The 15968-nt window shown below is 38.3% G+C and overlaps 1 protein-coding gene across 6 annotated transcripts in view; it reads left to right on the top strand.

Annotated features, from left to right (window-relative positions):
• Positions 1 to 6464: 6464 nt before the first annotated feature.
• Positions 6465 to 15968, top strand: part of LOC126282148 (F-box/LRR-repeat protein 7-like) — a 78997-nt gene continuing 69493 nt past the window's right edge. The window contains exons 1-2 of one of the 6 annotated variants that reach the window (XM_049981653.1): positions 6465 to 6775; positions 7462 to 7540. In XM_049981653.1, coding sequence (XP_049837610.1) covers positions 6773 to 6775; positions 7462 to 7540 — 82 coding nt within the window. In that variant the 5' untranslated portion in view covers positions 6465 to 6772. Of the gene's footprint in view, positions 7327 to 7461; positions 7541 to 15968 lie in introns of all 6 variants that reach the window. The other 5 variants (XM_049981652.1, XM_049981654.1, XM_049981656.1 and 2 more) reach the window with 5 other exon arrangements.

Here is a 15968-nt window from a genome sequence, read left to right as displayed (position 1 = left end):
CAATGATCCAATGAAATCAGTTTCTTTTTACTACAAAACAAAAAACTAATATTGAAGATTTTAAATCATCCAGTAATAAATAATAGGAGATGATGAAGGACTGATTAGGTTCTCTAGGACTGATATGGTTGCAGCATTCGTTATTGGAAGTCTCTATATGAATTTCATCCTCGTGATGCCTAGTTGTGTATATTAGTATATAGTTGTGTATATTAGTATATAGTATATTAGTATATTTGCCAAACTCTTTGCCTTTAAATATGTCTGACTGTGTCTGTATATGTGTGGATGGATATGTGTGTGTGTGCGAATGTATACCTCCTGTTTTCCCCCTAAGGTAAGTCTTTCCCCTCCCAGGTTTGGAATGACTCCTTACCCTCTCCCTTAAAACCCACATCCTTTCATCTTTCCCTCTCCTTCCCTCTTTCCTGACGAAGCAACCATGGGTTGCGAAAGCTCGAAATTGTATGTGTGTGTGTGTTTTTTTATTGTGCCTATCTACCAGCGCTTTCCCGCTTGGTAAGTCATAGAATCTTTGTTTTTTAATATATTGGTAGTACCTTTGATTGTTGTGTTGGAACCAGCGATCTTTATAGTGTATGGATTCTTGTTGTGCTATCTGTTAGACATAGGGAAATAAATTATTGTTTTGGGGGATTTTAGTATAGATTTTCTGAAAGAGTCTGATAGAAAGCTTGACCCTGAAGTGTCGCTTGATTCTTTCAATTTGATGTAATTATAGGTTTTTGTACTCTGTTTTTACAGGGAACCAGCACACTGATGCAATATTCAAAGTTTCTGAATGTAAGCATTGATGAGAAATTGGAGTGGAAGAAACATGTTGATGATCTGCTGAAACGATTAGGTTCAGCTATTTATGGTATTAGGATTAATGCAAATTTTGTTGATAAATTTATGAGCAAATTTGCCTACTATGCCTGTTTTCATTCACTGCTTTCATATGGCATCATATTTTGGGGTAATTAATTACCAAGAGTTAAAGTATTCATTGCACAAAAGTGTGTCATCTGAATAATAGCTGGAGCCCACCCATATCACTTTCCAGACATTTATTTAAGGAACTCATGACATTCATAGTACCTTCACAATACATATATTCACTTATGAATTTCATTATTAATAACCCATCTCAGTCCAAAAATAATAGCAAAGTGCATACTGTAACACTAGAAGAAAGGATGATCTTCTCTAGTCTTTGTTAAATCTGACTTTGGCACAGAAAGGAATGAACTATGCTGCCACAAAAATCTTTGATCATTTGCCAAATGGCATCAAAAGTCTGATAGGTAGCCAACCAGCATTTCAAAACAAATTAAAAGAATTTCTGAATGACAACTCCTTCTCGATAGATGAATTAATAGCTATGAAGTAGTAATGGTTAAAAATTTTTTTAAAAAGTGTATCATATAAAGAAAAGTAATGTTAAACTGACACGTTCCACATCATTATGAAATGTCGAATCCTTGATCTATAGAAAAAGTATTAATGTAATGTAATGTAATATGGCTGCCAAAGTCTGATTTCTGAGCACAGAAGTTCGGTCTGCCTGCAGATTCCTGTTGTCTCCATTGCCTCCACATTGTAGTTACAAACAAAAGTTTCCATTGATGTGTATGTGATAATGAATTACTTCCTTCCTTCTGGTTTTGAATCTTATGTCAACATGTGATTCAGTAACCTGTAATGATCTTCTCTATTCTGGGTTAAATATGATTTTGGCATAGAAAGTTGTGAACTATGTTGGCACAAAAACCTTTGGTCATTTGCCAAATGGCATCAAAAGTCTGACAGGAAGCCTGACAGGAAGTGGAATCGAAAAGTATTTTCTTTTTCGTGTTGTAATAACATTTTGTGACAGCTATGTTGTAGTTTACATCTGATATTGTCTGCAACATTTCTGTTGGAGCATAACTGAGGAAGTTTTATTATGCGATCTGATTAGTGTTGTTATTTCATGAGTGGATTACACTAGCAATGAGTTACCTATAATGTGTTTACTGTGTCACAAAGAACTTGTAGTCCACATCGTATCTGAACTCAACAATTGAAGGAAAACTTTTTCACTGCTATCGCAAACTATCGTCTCTTCAGTTTATTTAGAGGTTAGTTTTCATTAAGTTTGTTGAGCACTTGAGTGAAGAACACCATGCCCCTCTGGAGATGCCAGCTACAGGGATGTGATGTATGTTTTCGTGGTGGACTTCTGAATGTACAGTATCGTGGTCATGTAGTATCTTTTGGACGAACAATGCAACACAATACAAGCAGTGCACTGCCTAAAAATGTAAATGTAGTGTGACTAGGGCTACATTGCTTCCTACAAATGTAGAGCAGGCCACGACCAGCAACATGAGAGTTCCCTCCTCTAGAGTTTCAGCTTAAATCTGATAGGGCAAATATAGTCAGATTAGGAGGCTGGAAACAGCGCTCTTCTATAATGCAACATGATTTATAGATAAGCTTTCAGTCTTGGTAATCTGACAATGTGAGCACACCATACGGCTATCTCAAGACAACTTAACAATTTTACTGGTGGCCCCAAAAGTAAAGAAAATCGTCTTGGTTGAACGATATTCATTTGTCCCAGAGCATTGCCCATGTTAACCTGCCATTAGTGCAACTATCAGCCGACGCTGCCTTCCCCTCACTCACGGCTCCTCTCCCCTCGGCAGTCCTACTGCGGTGGCAAGGCACGCCTCCTGCGATACCCGGCAGCCACTGCACTAATCATGAACTTATCGACTAGACAAGATGTACAGTGTTTACTATACACTGTAGCATGAACGTATGTTTACGCTTTTCTGGAACACTGCATGAGTTTTGTACTAGTCACAAATGCCGACATCTTCCATGTACCTTTAACTAAACCAGATCGCGAATTCTTACTTTTCATTTACAAATTAATAAGTCTAGTGGACTATGGGATCACGAGCCACAGCTCATCTCTCCTTTCGATCATTTCCTCAATTACATTTCAAGACCAAAAAAGATACACCATGAAGGAATTATACGAATGAGATAGAAAATGGTAGTTGAGATATGTACATCTACAGACAAAAAAACGTTTACAATTTCAAAATAAATTGATGATTTGTTCGAGAGAAAGAGCCACACAAACTGAACAAGTCAATGAAAAACTGGTCCACAGCAGTTATTCGGCTTGGCATTGTTTGACAGAGTCGTTGGACAACCTCCTGAGGAATATCATGCCAAATTCTGTCCAACTAGCTCGTTAGATGGTCAAACTCCAGAGCTGGTTGGAGGGCCCTACCCATAATGCTCCAATCGTTATCAATTGGGCAGAGATCCGGCGACCTGGCTGGCCAAAATATGGTCTGGCAGACAAAAACGAAGACAAGCAGTAGAAACTGTCGCCGTGTGTGGGCAGCAATATCTTGTTGAACTGTAAGCCTATGATGGCTTGCCATGGAAAGCAACCAAGCAGGGCATGTAGTATCGTCAATGTATCACTGTGCTGTAAGAGAGTCACAGATGGCAACCAAAGTGGTCCTCCTTTGAAAGGAAATGGCACCCTAGACTAACACTCCTGGTTGTTGAGTCATATTACAGGTGACAGTTGGTGTCCCATCTTTGTCTGGGTCATCTCCAGACACTTCTTCAGCCCAGAATCTCAATGACTGGAGTAGATTTTATAATGTTACTTAAAAACCGTCTTGATTGCAAATTTTTTATGTCTGTTTTTGCAAAATGGAGTAGATTTGTCTTCATGATGACACTCTCGAACTGAGCCCTAATGATCAGCGAAGATTTCTCTGAGGATTTCCTGGACAACTGTGGGATACCAGTCAGACTGTAGCCTGCCACACGGCCCAACAACCAGGACTGATGGACTGGGGCGCCATTTCTTTTTATAGCAGGACCCCTTTATCATTCGCTGCATCCGTTTTGTTGCCATCTTGGTTCAAATGGTTCAAATGGCTCTGAGCACTATGGGACTCAACTGCTGTGGTCATCAGTCCCCTAGAACTTAGAACTACTTAAACCTAACTAACCTAAGGACATCACACACATCCATGCCCGAGGCAGGATTCGAACCTGCGACCGTAGCAGTCGCACGGTTCCGGACTGCGCGCCTAGAAGCCATCTTGGACTAACATTTCAGCAATCTATCAGCCACCCATATAGGGTGAGAGTTTCTACTGCTATTCTTCGTGCTTGCCAAATCCTAACTTGTCCAGCAAGGTAGCCAGATCTTTCCCAGATAGAGAAAGTTTGGAATATTTTTGACAAGGCCCTCCAACCAGCCAGGAATTATAACGATCTGGGGCGCCTTTTAAACAGAATTTAGCTCAGTATCGCTCAGGAAGACATTCAATACCTCTGTGAATCAATGCCAACCCATATAACTGCCTGCATAAGAGCCAGAAGTGGAACAATTCGTTATTGACATGCTCAATTTGAAAAACTCTTTTGCTTGAATAAATCACCAGATTTGTCTGAAATAGTAATCATTTTTTTGTCTATACATGTGCATATCGATTTCCGTACCATTTGGATTATTCATTCATAATGAGTCGTTTTTCTTTTTTTTTATTGTAGAGTATATTTTTCTTATTTTAGTGTCATCATCCTATAAGAGGAGCTGCAGTGCCAAAGCGTCTTCTCACTTCAAAACCTATGAACAGTGGAGAGGGCTACATATTTATTTGCTTGATCTTTGTTATTGTGTATAATATTATTTTCCAATTTGGGAAGAGTGGTCAGTGTAGGAAGTGGTTCAATGTTTCTGTTTTTCCTTTTTATAACAGATGATTTTGTTTTTGTGTGCAAGTTAAATCTGTTACATTACACTACCATGACAATACTTCACTTGGCTCTTATCTGATACGCACGGTGACGTTAAAGTAAACAAGTGAAGTAGTAACTGAAGAAAACGCATAGCACATACTTTCTGGTCATTCGTGTGTATACTATCAACACCGATAAGGTGCCAACTCACAATGAGCTGCCCAATGCGCCCTCCCAGGTACAGTAATATTCTAGTCGACTTGCGTTAAAAAGTTGCATTGTTGTAGCTCATTCTAATTGTTACTCAAATTTATATATGATTTTGCTTAAGATGGCCAACTCTCCCCTACACAGTATAATAATATATGAAGTTAACACCTTCCTGAGAAATTTAGTGTAGGGGTCCAACGGTCTCCACAGTATGTAAGTATAGCTTATTCAATTTATAACGCTACCAACCATTGTTTATGGGAAAATACCTTCCCATTAATGGAATTGAATGTGATAAGCAGTGATTGTAACATGCAGGCTCGTAGGTAGAGATTCAGAAGTACTGTTATAAAGTTGTCACTTCTGCAGCAAAAGCTCAGAACAGCATTATTGTTGTGCCACTCTTCCACTGCATTCAATGTACTTACACACGAGGCATATTCATCATCACTAAATTTATCCCTGCTGTTAACATACAACTAACACTGTCGTAGATAGAAACCCGAGACGCAAGCTTAAGGTATAGAAAGGCATTATTTTTGTAAGTGCCGTGAGTGAATAGAAAAAAATGTTTCCAGTTAAGACAGGGAGCATATACCGGTGATATTTCCAATATATATATTTCAATGCAGCTTCATAGTTAATTGGGGCAAGAAACCAAACGAAATGCAAACTCACCCGAAAACATTGGAACCCTCTGTGTAGCAAAATACTCAGAAGGTATCCCTGAGCAATTTCTGAAAGTTTATCTGCGGAGTTCTAGTCCGCCCTGCAAGCTGTATTAAGAAAGTAACAATGTAAGTATACTGGCCCACGTTGTAAGAAGCTTTTAATATAGTGTAGAAGTAACTTTGGCTGCTGCCGTCTGGTTGAAGCATAACTCGACTCGCTACAAATCGTTGGACTCGTTACGAATTCTTAAAAGATGTCATTCGTACTCATGCCGGCCTGTTTTCGTTGTTGTCGGTTGCGATCTAAAAATGATTGAACAACTAATTACGATTGAACAAAATTACAAAGCGTCACTGTAAGCCTATTCTCACTGTTACCGTTGTCTTTATCTTTTCTATTCATTATTGACAGGTAACAAAAAGTATCCGTGTAGTACTTGTAGCAATGAATTAGTAATGAACAATCCATTTATATGTCATATGAAGTGACACGTATTTTCCAGTTTAACTGCTCATTGTGTGGAATTTGGAGTTCATTGTTCTTACTTATCTCCTCCCACATAGCGTCGAACTCAACCTTGTGACTCGAATTTCACTATAAAGTTTAAGAAATTTGGAGGAAACAATTTTTCCATAGAAACGTGCTATTGTTGACACATTTGGGATATTCTAAGGCGACTGAACTGTCCGTGTGTTGTTTTGAGCTAAATTTCATTTCAACGTTGTGAATAGGTTGCGATTTTTTTTAACAAGCAATTCCATATAAACAACAATGACACCCAGTATTGTAGTGGAATGTACTGTCTAATGTGGTTGTTGTTACCATTCCTTATGGACATCATCAAGTCGATTCAACTTGCTGTGTCGATTCTGAAGTATCGAGCTGTGGTGAACTGTGTTCTCTGTGAACTGAATTCTTTTTGTCCTGTAACGATTTTCTGTTAAGAGAGAATGGAAGTGTTGCGTCTTCGGGCGTTCATCAGTACAATATTATCCATTTGACTCCCATGGAACAGTACTAGGTCCTAGTAAATGAGTTAGTCTAAAAGTGGTAGTGATAGAATACATTTATCTAAATCGATAGGCCACACTTAGAGTCTCTAGTGCTGGATGTTGCTGGGATGGTGGGTGCCGAGTACAGTTCACTAATATCGTTATCCGACGGAGTTCTTGTGACTGTGTGTAAGCCTCTATGCTTTTGATAAATTGGTAGATTTTGTCAAAATTTCCATATTTATTGGTATCTATGAAGTTTGTTTCACACAAACAATAAAATATAAATGATGTAGCAAACATGGGAGTGTTAAAAATTATGAGGGATGCAGGCTGCCTAAAATAATGGCTATTCTTGTCATCAAGTATGACAATTTGGAATATTTCATTAATAAGTTTGGGTGTGCCATTGATGAAGCCGGTAAATGTGATGGTAATATACTGAAAATAGCATACGCCCAGTTTTCTAATCGTATAAGGGACAGATCTTAAAGCTGAAGCGGTATAGCCGATGAGTTACAAATGGTTGCGAATGACCGTTTGTGCGTTTCAAACGCCGCGACGAATTCTTTTCGTTATTCAGTTTTGGTCGTGAAACAGTACGTAACAGATGTGTGTGTATTGTCAAAAGTACTCTTCTGCTTTCTAAACCATCTGGACCCTATTTTATGGCTATCGTAATGTTAGTGTTTATGTACCGTAACTGTTTAATGCAATGATATTATCATCAGAGTATATTAAATAATAAAATTTAATTTTTGCGTTTTTAAATTTCTAAATTGAGTGATCATGAAAAACATTTTTTGTCCTTTTTTAGGAGCTAATAGTGAAAACGGAGGATTTGGTGGTGGCAATGGCAGCCGCGATGTTTCCCCACTCACCTGTTACTTCTGAGAGTAAGTATTTATTAGTCGCACACGTATTTTAATACGTTAATGGAGTATAGATTTTGATCGAGCACTTGAGACAACCTTTCTAGGGATGCACATAGAATTAATTTTTTTTTCTAAATTTTTCGCTTATATTTACGAATTTTATTATTTTTTAAAATAGGGGTAGTGGACATTGGGTTGAATTTTATTGCAGAGGAATCAGTGTCTCCTAGCTTGGTATCATTCAGACAGTTGTTGCTTTACCAATTTTGTGAAACCAAATTTTGACCATTGAACTTCAAATTATTGAAAAAAATAACAGCTGCATATTTTGTTCATTTAAATTTCTTGTTAATGTGTAATAGACATGCTGCTTCTCAACTTCGTAAGTTAGTCTAATGGTGTAGAACTTTATTAGCTGAAGTGCTATTGTTTGTCTACCTTCATGTAATCAAGGTGTTCTAACATGTATCACAAAGGAAGCTTAATGCAACCTTGCATAGTGTCAGAGGTTAATGGTGCATATTACACTTAGTGTTTGTGGGGCATGGTGCTTATGACCAGTATCAATCTGTTCTATAATCAAAATGTTTACTGTAGACCCTGATGTTTCGCATGTGATGCTATATAGTCACTCTTGTTAGGCCTAACTATAAGCTCTGGCATTGGCATAATCTCTATATTAAAAAGAATTACGCTGTTGTTTGGTTTTTCTCTCAGGCTTTAATAATCTTACAGCTTTTGTGCTAAGATCATATTAATTTTCTGTAGTCTCATACTTAGCCTTTTAGTTGTGGTTAGTTAGTCGCTGCTTTGCGTCGCTCATCTTCATGGTGTGACAAGACTATAATATGCTGTCCATGCTGTACACACCTGCATACCATGCCATGGGCCAGCTATCAGTGGAAAGGTGTTTTCATAATCGACAATGAGCGATTAGGCTCTGTGGTATTCTCGTGAAGGTTAGCCTTCTAGCAAGGGATTGTACCCGTTTTGATGTTTTACACCAAGTTTGGAGCAAATCTTTACCTTGGCTCCTCCAGAGTCCCATTTACATTCCAGTCTTTCAAAATTTCAAACAAACGTGGAAACTCAAGGTTGGTATATCAGCAATATTAGGAAAAAGGTAGATTGCTACTCAATGTAAAAATAACTTGGGTTGCCCAACAAAGACTTCAGTGTGTTATAGTTTTAGGGCAAAGTCTTCTTTAGAAGACACCCAACCAACCATGGCCAGTCTGGATGCCAAGTCCCAACTGCAACTGTTGTGTGCAGCAATATAGTGTTTGAGGATATGGTGGGGATGGGATATGGGATAGGGCTGCTCAGTGTAAAATGAGCTGTGCAGGGGGGGGGGGGGGGGGGGGTTGAGGCGGAGAGAAGAGGAAAACATGATGTAACTGTGTGGTACTAGAGGCAGCATGGAAGAGGGTAGATGGGTAGAGGGCAGACTATTGTAGTTAGAGGCCAGGTGGTTTATGGCAACAAAGGGTATGTTTCAGGCTGAGTACCTGACTGGAGTTCAGTAAAGCCAGGAGATTAGCCAGATGTGTTAGCATATGTTGGGTGGCATGGTCAATAACTCGTAGTCCAGTTGTCTATTGGCTGTAGTTTGGTGATGGTAATTCATGTGGGCAGGCAGCTACAGTTGTCCATCGCATGGTTACAGGTAAGTTGATTGATCACATCGCTGGGCCATTCCATCCCAAGTGGTTTAATTTGAGAAGCTCTCACATCACCATCACGGATTTTGATGACATTTTGTGGGAACATTCACACAGGTTCCCAATGAACACTGGTATGGTTTCATGATCATTAATTCAGTAATTCCAGAGATAAAATTATTTGCTTTATGCCCATAGCACAGCTATCAGTAATGCACCCATGAGTTTTTGGCAGCATTGTATCTCTGGCATTATTCTCTCGAATGAAACAAAACTATGCCATCTTGTACAACATTTACATTTTGTTAAGCTAAATAGTAAAAAGAAAAGTTTCCTGGGTAGTTTTTGTATGGATAATTTGAAACAAATTCAGCTGAAAAATGTGAAGTTTTAGCTTCTTATATCTCTGGAAGAAACTGGGGTATAATCATGAAACTTTGCATGTAATAATTTACTCATATGAGGACTTCATTGTTGAGGTACAAAGTTTGTTTCTTGCTGCTTTTGAATAGTTTAAAAATTGAGGGCAAAGGTGATTTTTGTAAAAATGTTAAAAAAATGGCTGTTTTGGGCCCATTTTTAACAAGTCTCCTACAAACCCTTTTCAACTATGTTCATGAGGAAGACCGCGTTCTAAACCACCGGAAAAGCAGGATCTGGTCTTGCAATGAGAGCATGTAAGGCCCAAAAATAAAGGGGGAGGCGCACTGAAAATGGGCCCCTGATAACCACTGATACTGAAATCTGGCACTGTTTATTAAATTGTAAAATTGTTTAGTACTCTCTGTGAAAGAGACCAAAATCCTGATGACTAGGAAATGATCTTGAGTTATAACTGCTGTTTAAAATAAAACATCTCTAGTGTTTAAACTCTACAAAATTCTGTTATAAAATGAAGTGGAATAAGGAAGCCAATAAAAATAGTTCTTTTTGTGGCTCTAATAATCTGAGGTAATCACATTTGAAAAGTGTAATTTTTTTGGGTTCTGTCTTACCAAAATTACTTCCCAAATAATCCGATCTATGACATCGGTCTTGTGGTAAAGTTTTTCTTATAACATTTTACAGCAAATTGGCACTTGTCAGTAGTTAAAATAGCTCGAAGTAAACATAAGCCTAAGATTCTAAGATATCTCTGTTTAACTTTAGCCCATGACAAAAATGTATCATAAGGCTTGGGAACCTATGGTAACACTCAGTACAGCATATGTGCTTATTGTTAAAAGTATAATTATATCTTATGACTTTCAGTAAACCACTGTTGGAATCTGCCAACTCATACAAATACCTGGGTGTATCACTTGGTAGGGATATGAAAAGGAATGATTACATAGCTTCAGTCGTTGGTAAAGTAGGTGGTAGACTTCGGTTTATAGGTAGAATACTGGGGAAATGCAGTTAGTCTACAAAGGGCATTGCTTACAAATCATTAGTGACTGGTTCTACAATATTACTCAAGTGTCTGGAACCCGTACCAGAAAAGACTAATGGGAATGTTGAATTTATACAGAGAAGGGCAGCATGAATGGTCTCAGGTTTGTTTCATCCATAGGAGTGTCTGCAGAGATACTGAAGGAACTGAACTGGAAGACTCTGAAGATAGACGTTAACTATCCTGAGTGTGTCTGTTAACAAAGTTTCAAGAACCAGCTATAAATTGTTACTGTAGGGTTATAGAAAAGTCAGTCTTCCTGTTGTCCATTCTTCCTGCAGAACATGAAGAAATCCTGATAACTCATAGAATGTGATGTACCATATCTACACACCTCACGGTGGTTTGCAGAGTGTAGATATAGAGACCCACCTGTGGCTGCTGTTGCACAGCTTTTGGGCGTGGCCCCTATGGCGACGGTGATGCTGGCTTTCTCACTTTAAATGGAACCAGCAATAGTTAATTCACCATGGACCTTAGCAACTCATTTATACAATTTTTCATCAGTACACTATCTCACATAAACAGCAAATTATGCCAACACAAAGTATGATATACCTTAAACCAGAATGAAACTAGTGCATCAACTGCTTTACACATTAGACATACGAATAATGCTCTGTAACATCAATCTAGTCCAGACAATGTCAGATAAACTGGTGTGAACTTTGCCAAAATTTACGCAATGTGATAGTTACGTAAAACCTGCTAGCTATGTATGTGATGAGTGCTACAGCTGTTACGCAACAATTTTATTACCATTATCTCCACTACTTTGACAGTGAAGTTAAATTGTAAAGTTTATAACAGTGAAAATTATGGACAATATAATGTAATTGAATATATAAAAAAATCTACTCACCATGTGGCTGCAGGAGACTACATGCACAAAAAGGTTGAACTTTTACAAGCTTTAGGAGCCAGTGGCTCCTTCTTGCAGAAGAGTTGTAGGGGAAGGAAGAAGGGTGAAGAAAGAGGACTAGAGGTTTAGGAAAGAGGGTACAGTTTAGAAGTCACTTAGAACCCTGGTTGGGGAGACTTACCAGATGGGATGAGAGGGAAAGACTGACCAGGGATTCTGGATGTTTATTATAAGTTTGATTTTGTAGCTATTGCAGGAAAATGGTAAGTCTAGAATAGTGCCAATGGAGTACTTAACACTGTTCTTGGAGGAATGTTGTCATTGTTTGCCTTTAGGTATGATGGGAACGAAAGGTGTGTTTTTTGTGTTAACGTTTTTCGGACGACTCGATATAGTGTGGTACTGAGGTGAAAGACTCTAAAGTCTCTCGCAGTTGACTTACGTAGTGTGTGCAGCCTATTCTCTTCTGAGTAGGCAGCTACGTTGATCTCACAAAACCTTCTTCTCTGAAGCCTATAGTGGATTTTAGGAATTTATTAAGCTACTTCTCTATTCTTGAAATAATTTGTGTATTCGTAGAACACTTTCATTCTTGGTATATTTTCAACTCTCAACACAAAGCAACATTTACTCTTTTTCACATACATAAACTCTGGCAAGCCAACTTGTGTCTTTAAGCGTCAGACTTGATAAAACACAAGTTCAATATCATAGTAACAATCCAATAATTTATGGACGTCACATGTGTCCTGCCTCACGTGGAGCTAAGACATGAAGTAAGATAAGTCTTGAGCGAGTCAACACATGAATGTGTATATAGAAATCTATATTCAATTGTTCATTAGAATCAACATACACTAACACACCAAAGAATACTACACAATTATTCCTCGGATTTTCATCATGTCTTCAGTGGTGCTGGCAGCAAACACTTGTCGTTGTCAGATACTTGCCCCACTTAGTCTTCTAATAACAAACTTCTGACCTGCACATAGAAACAGGTGGATCAGTAGAAACATTCTCTCTCTCTCTCTCTCGCGCTCGTATCTAAAATATCGGGTGTTAGACTGTGGAAGGCAGTGTTCCTAGAATTTACACCAAAATTCTTGAGGCACTACATATCCCTCACCTTAAATCGAGCACGCGATATTGTTTATGTAGTCATTGTGTACAATAATCTCACACAAGATAAAAGAATTATCTTTTAACAGTACATTTATTTTTCTACTAATAACCATGCCTTTTTTACCACAATTATAAAATGTAAACCTTTCAATCCATGTTGGAGTAATCCGTTTTCAATCACAAAAAATTCATGAGTACCAAATTTTTGTTTTCTGTTCCTCGCCCAGTTGTAAATTTCATATGTAGATAACTCATGAATACTCTACTGCTTTCTTCTTACTTCCCGTACTACTTTCCCTAAGTTCGTACTTACTCATTACTTATTGTTACCTGGAGGAACTCTGGATAGAATAAGTGTTCCCTTATTCTGACACTTGTAAATCTAAAACATAATAAGGCTATTGGTGCATAGAATTAAACATACTAGACTATTTCCTTTAAACGTTAAAACACATGTGACTTTTGTCACGATACTGCCCTTTTTCCATTTAGGAACAGTACCTATATCTTGCATGGTTTGATCCGTTATGGTAGGTGCTCCCATTTATTTCTATCCTCTTATGGTACTGGTCAATCCCCTTCATGGTGCCCTGTCCGCACAGTATAGGTCAGCCTTTTGTAGGTCTGCATAGCTGCCCTTTTTCTCATCCAATAAATGTCATGTGTGCCCTCCGTATCCTTCTTGAGTAGGCTTCCTGGTTCATTGCTCTAGCATACATCTTTATGTATGCTATTCTTAACACTTTGAGGACTGAGCACGAGTGTAGACGCTCAACCAGCTGTTACTGAGTGATTTCAGTTTTTCTGAATTTTCTACAGCAGATTCTATACCATGGAAAATAGATTGCTCTTTTGAATTTAAAAACTATGTCCATTCCCTTCAGTGTACTGCAAAGAAATAAACATTTACATTAGTTTTGTACAAAATGTATGAATTTAGTCATGAGCATGAAAATGTGAAAAAGTACTTTTTTCCACCACTTTTTCGTTCAGAAGGATAGTACGCCATTAGCTGGTTGCCATGATCCACACCAGCTTTTTTACTATTGTTATCCAAAACGCAGTCTGGTTTTATTCATTCCACAGTTCCAAATTTAGTTTTTACACGGACATTTGTTGCTGTCATTTTATGCTTTGTTGTCAAAAGAAAACGTCTATTGTCCTTCCATTTTACAAACAGTAAGCATGGTAGTCCTTTTCTAGTTTTCTGCACAGTACCAACTGCCTTAGTTCTTCCCCCCCCCCCCCCCCCCCCCCCAAGTAATCCAGTAAATCAGGGCTGGTGTAAAATCGGGCCATGTATGTGTGACCTTTATTATGAAACGAATAACCCCATCTGTCTACAATGTGTAAAATGCTGTTATCGGCATTAGACTGTTCCCCAGAATAAATGTCACAGTTCAGGATGTACCCACTTTCACATAGCGTAAAAATTTTTACGACATATTTATTAGTCTTATTTTTCATATACACTCTAAAACTGTCTACCATGAAAAGGGCAAAGTCCTTCATCTATAGTAATATTTTCGCCTGGCTAGTAAGCCTTTCCACTTTGGGTTATGCCTCTGTCGAATATAGGTCTTAACTTATGAATAGGATCGCGACCTACCTGGTTTTTTAGGAATATATGTTGTGTATCTGAGAGGTAACATTCGTAGAATTCACAAAAATCTCTCTTGGCAGACACTTTGACACAAATGAGGACTGCAACACGCGATTTGTTGACCAGTAGTCAGTTTTGCTTTCTTGACTAGGCACATATGCAAAATAATATCAAAAAATTTATACAGTTAACTGTTTCACTGTTGTCCACTTACGCTACCCTGACTGAGGCTTCAGTTTCCATGTAGCACTTAGTGTCTCTATTGTCATTCTAGTGTAGCGGTTTGTCTCGTTTGATCAGTCTCACCAGCTCTTCATCGAAAAAGTACTTGAAACAATCACACTGAAGAATGTTGGTCAATCCCATCTTGAATTCCACAGGATTCAGAAAAAAACAGGAAGCTGGAGAGTGATTGTCTCAGAAGAATATGGCAAATTGCAGTGACCAGTTGTTTGTGACAATTATGTCAACAGCCTCATCTTCAGTGACGGTTCTCCGCCTGAGGGATCATTTTCATCTATAAGAAAATTTGTAAAAACCATTGTTTTTCTGACCAGGAATCAAACCACAGAATTACAGAAAATTCGAACAAAAAATAGCTTACCATCACTTATGTCAAAATCTGCAATTTCTTCATGTAATTCTGAACCACTGTTGTTCAATAAAAACTTTCTTCATCTGGCAAGGCCATGACAAAAATAAATAGCAAAGCTATTAGCCGACAACAATCTAAAGCTTCAAACTGCCGCGTGCCTGTTGTGTGTGAGAGAGAGGGAAACATTCCACTTGGTAAAAATATATCTAAAAACAAAGATGATGTGACTTACCAAACGAAAGTGTTGGCAGGTTGATAGATACACATACACACAAGTCAAGATTTCGCAACCAACAGTTGCTTCAACAGGAAAGAGGGAAAGATGAAAGGATGTGGGTTTTAAGGGGGAGGGTAAGGAGTCATTCCAATCCCGGGAGCGGAAAGACTTACCTTAGGTGGAAAAGGACAGGAGTGCGTGCGTGCGTGCCCTTTTTTCCCCTAAGGTAAATCTTTCCACTCCAGGGATTGGAATGACTCCTTACCCTCTCCCTTAAAACCCACACCTTTCTCTTTCCCTCTCCTTCCCTCTTTCCTGATGAAGCAACTGTGGGTTGTGAAAGCTTGAAATTTGTGTTTGTGTGTTTATTGTCTATCTACCAGCACTTTCTCGTTTTGTGACTATATATACATGTAAATATACATTTGAGAGCAACCAAAAAAAAATGGTGCAGAACCATAACACATCAACAGTGGAATATGTGCATCTACTCAGATGTACATTTATCTTTATTTCCCTACATAGTTTGGTGGTTCTGACATCACTTCAGGTGTCTCTAATTTGTAATTCTCCTGTCTGTGTTTAAGTGTATCTTTGTATGCATGTAGATGTGTGTTGATGTATCCTGATTCTTCGGCCTACTTATATGAAATAAGTTGAAGGTTATTGGAAACCATGGAAAATAAGGACTTCAGCGATAGAAGTACTTGCATATGAAAAGACGGAGAGATGGACCAATACTCAAATGAGAAGAAAGAAAGCAAAAAGTAGAAACAGTTGCTAATATTAAAGAAGATAGCCCCAAAGACAGGAAAACCCTTCCCACCCCACTTCCACAGAATACCTACTTTGCCAGTACTTGAGAAACAGGATGTGGTATGATGTTAAATGTCTCCTACAGAACGGGCATTCTCACCTTCACCTTTGAAGCGCCTGAAGAAAAATCTTAGCAAC

Source organism: Schistocerca gregaria, chromosome 7 (genome assembly GCF_023897955.1).
Source record: "Schistocerca gregaria isolate iqSchGreg1 chromosome 7, iqSchGreg1.2, whole genome shotgun sequence".
Taxonomy (NCBI): domain Eukaryota; kingdom Metazoa; phylum Arthropoda; class Insecta; order Orthoptera; family Acrididae; genus Schistocerca; species Schistocerca gregaria.
The sequence above is the reverse complement of the archived record's forward strand: the minus strand, read 5'-3'. Positions and strand labels throughout refer to the sequence as shown.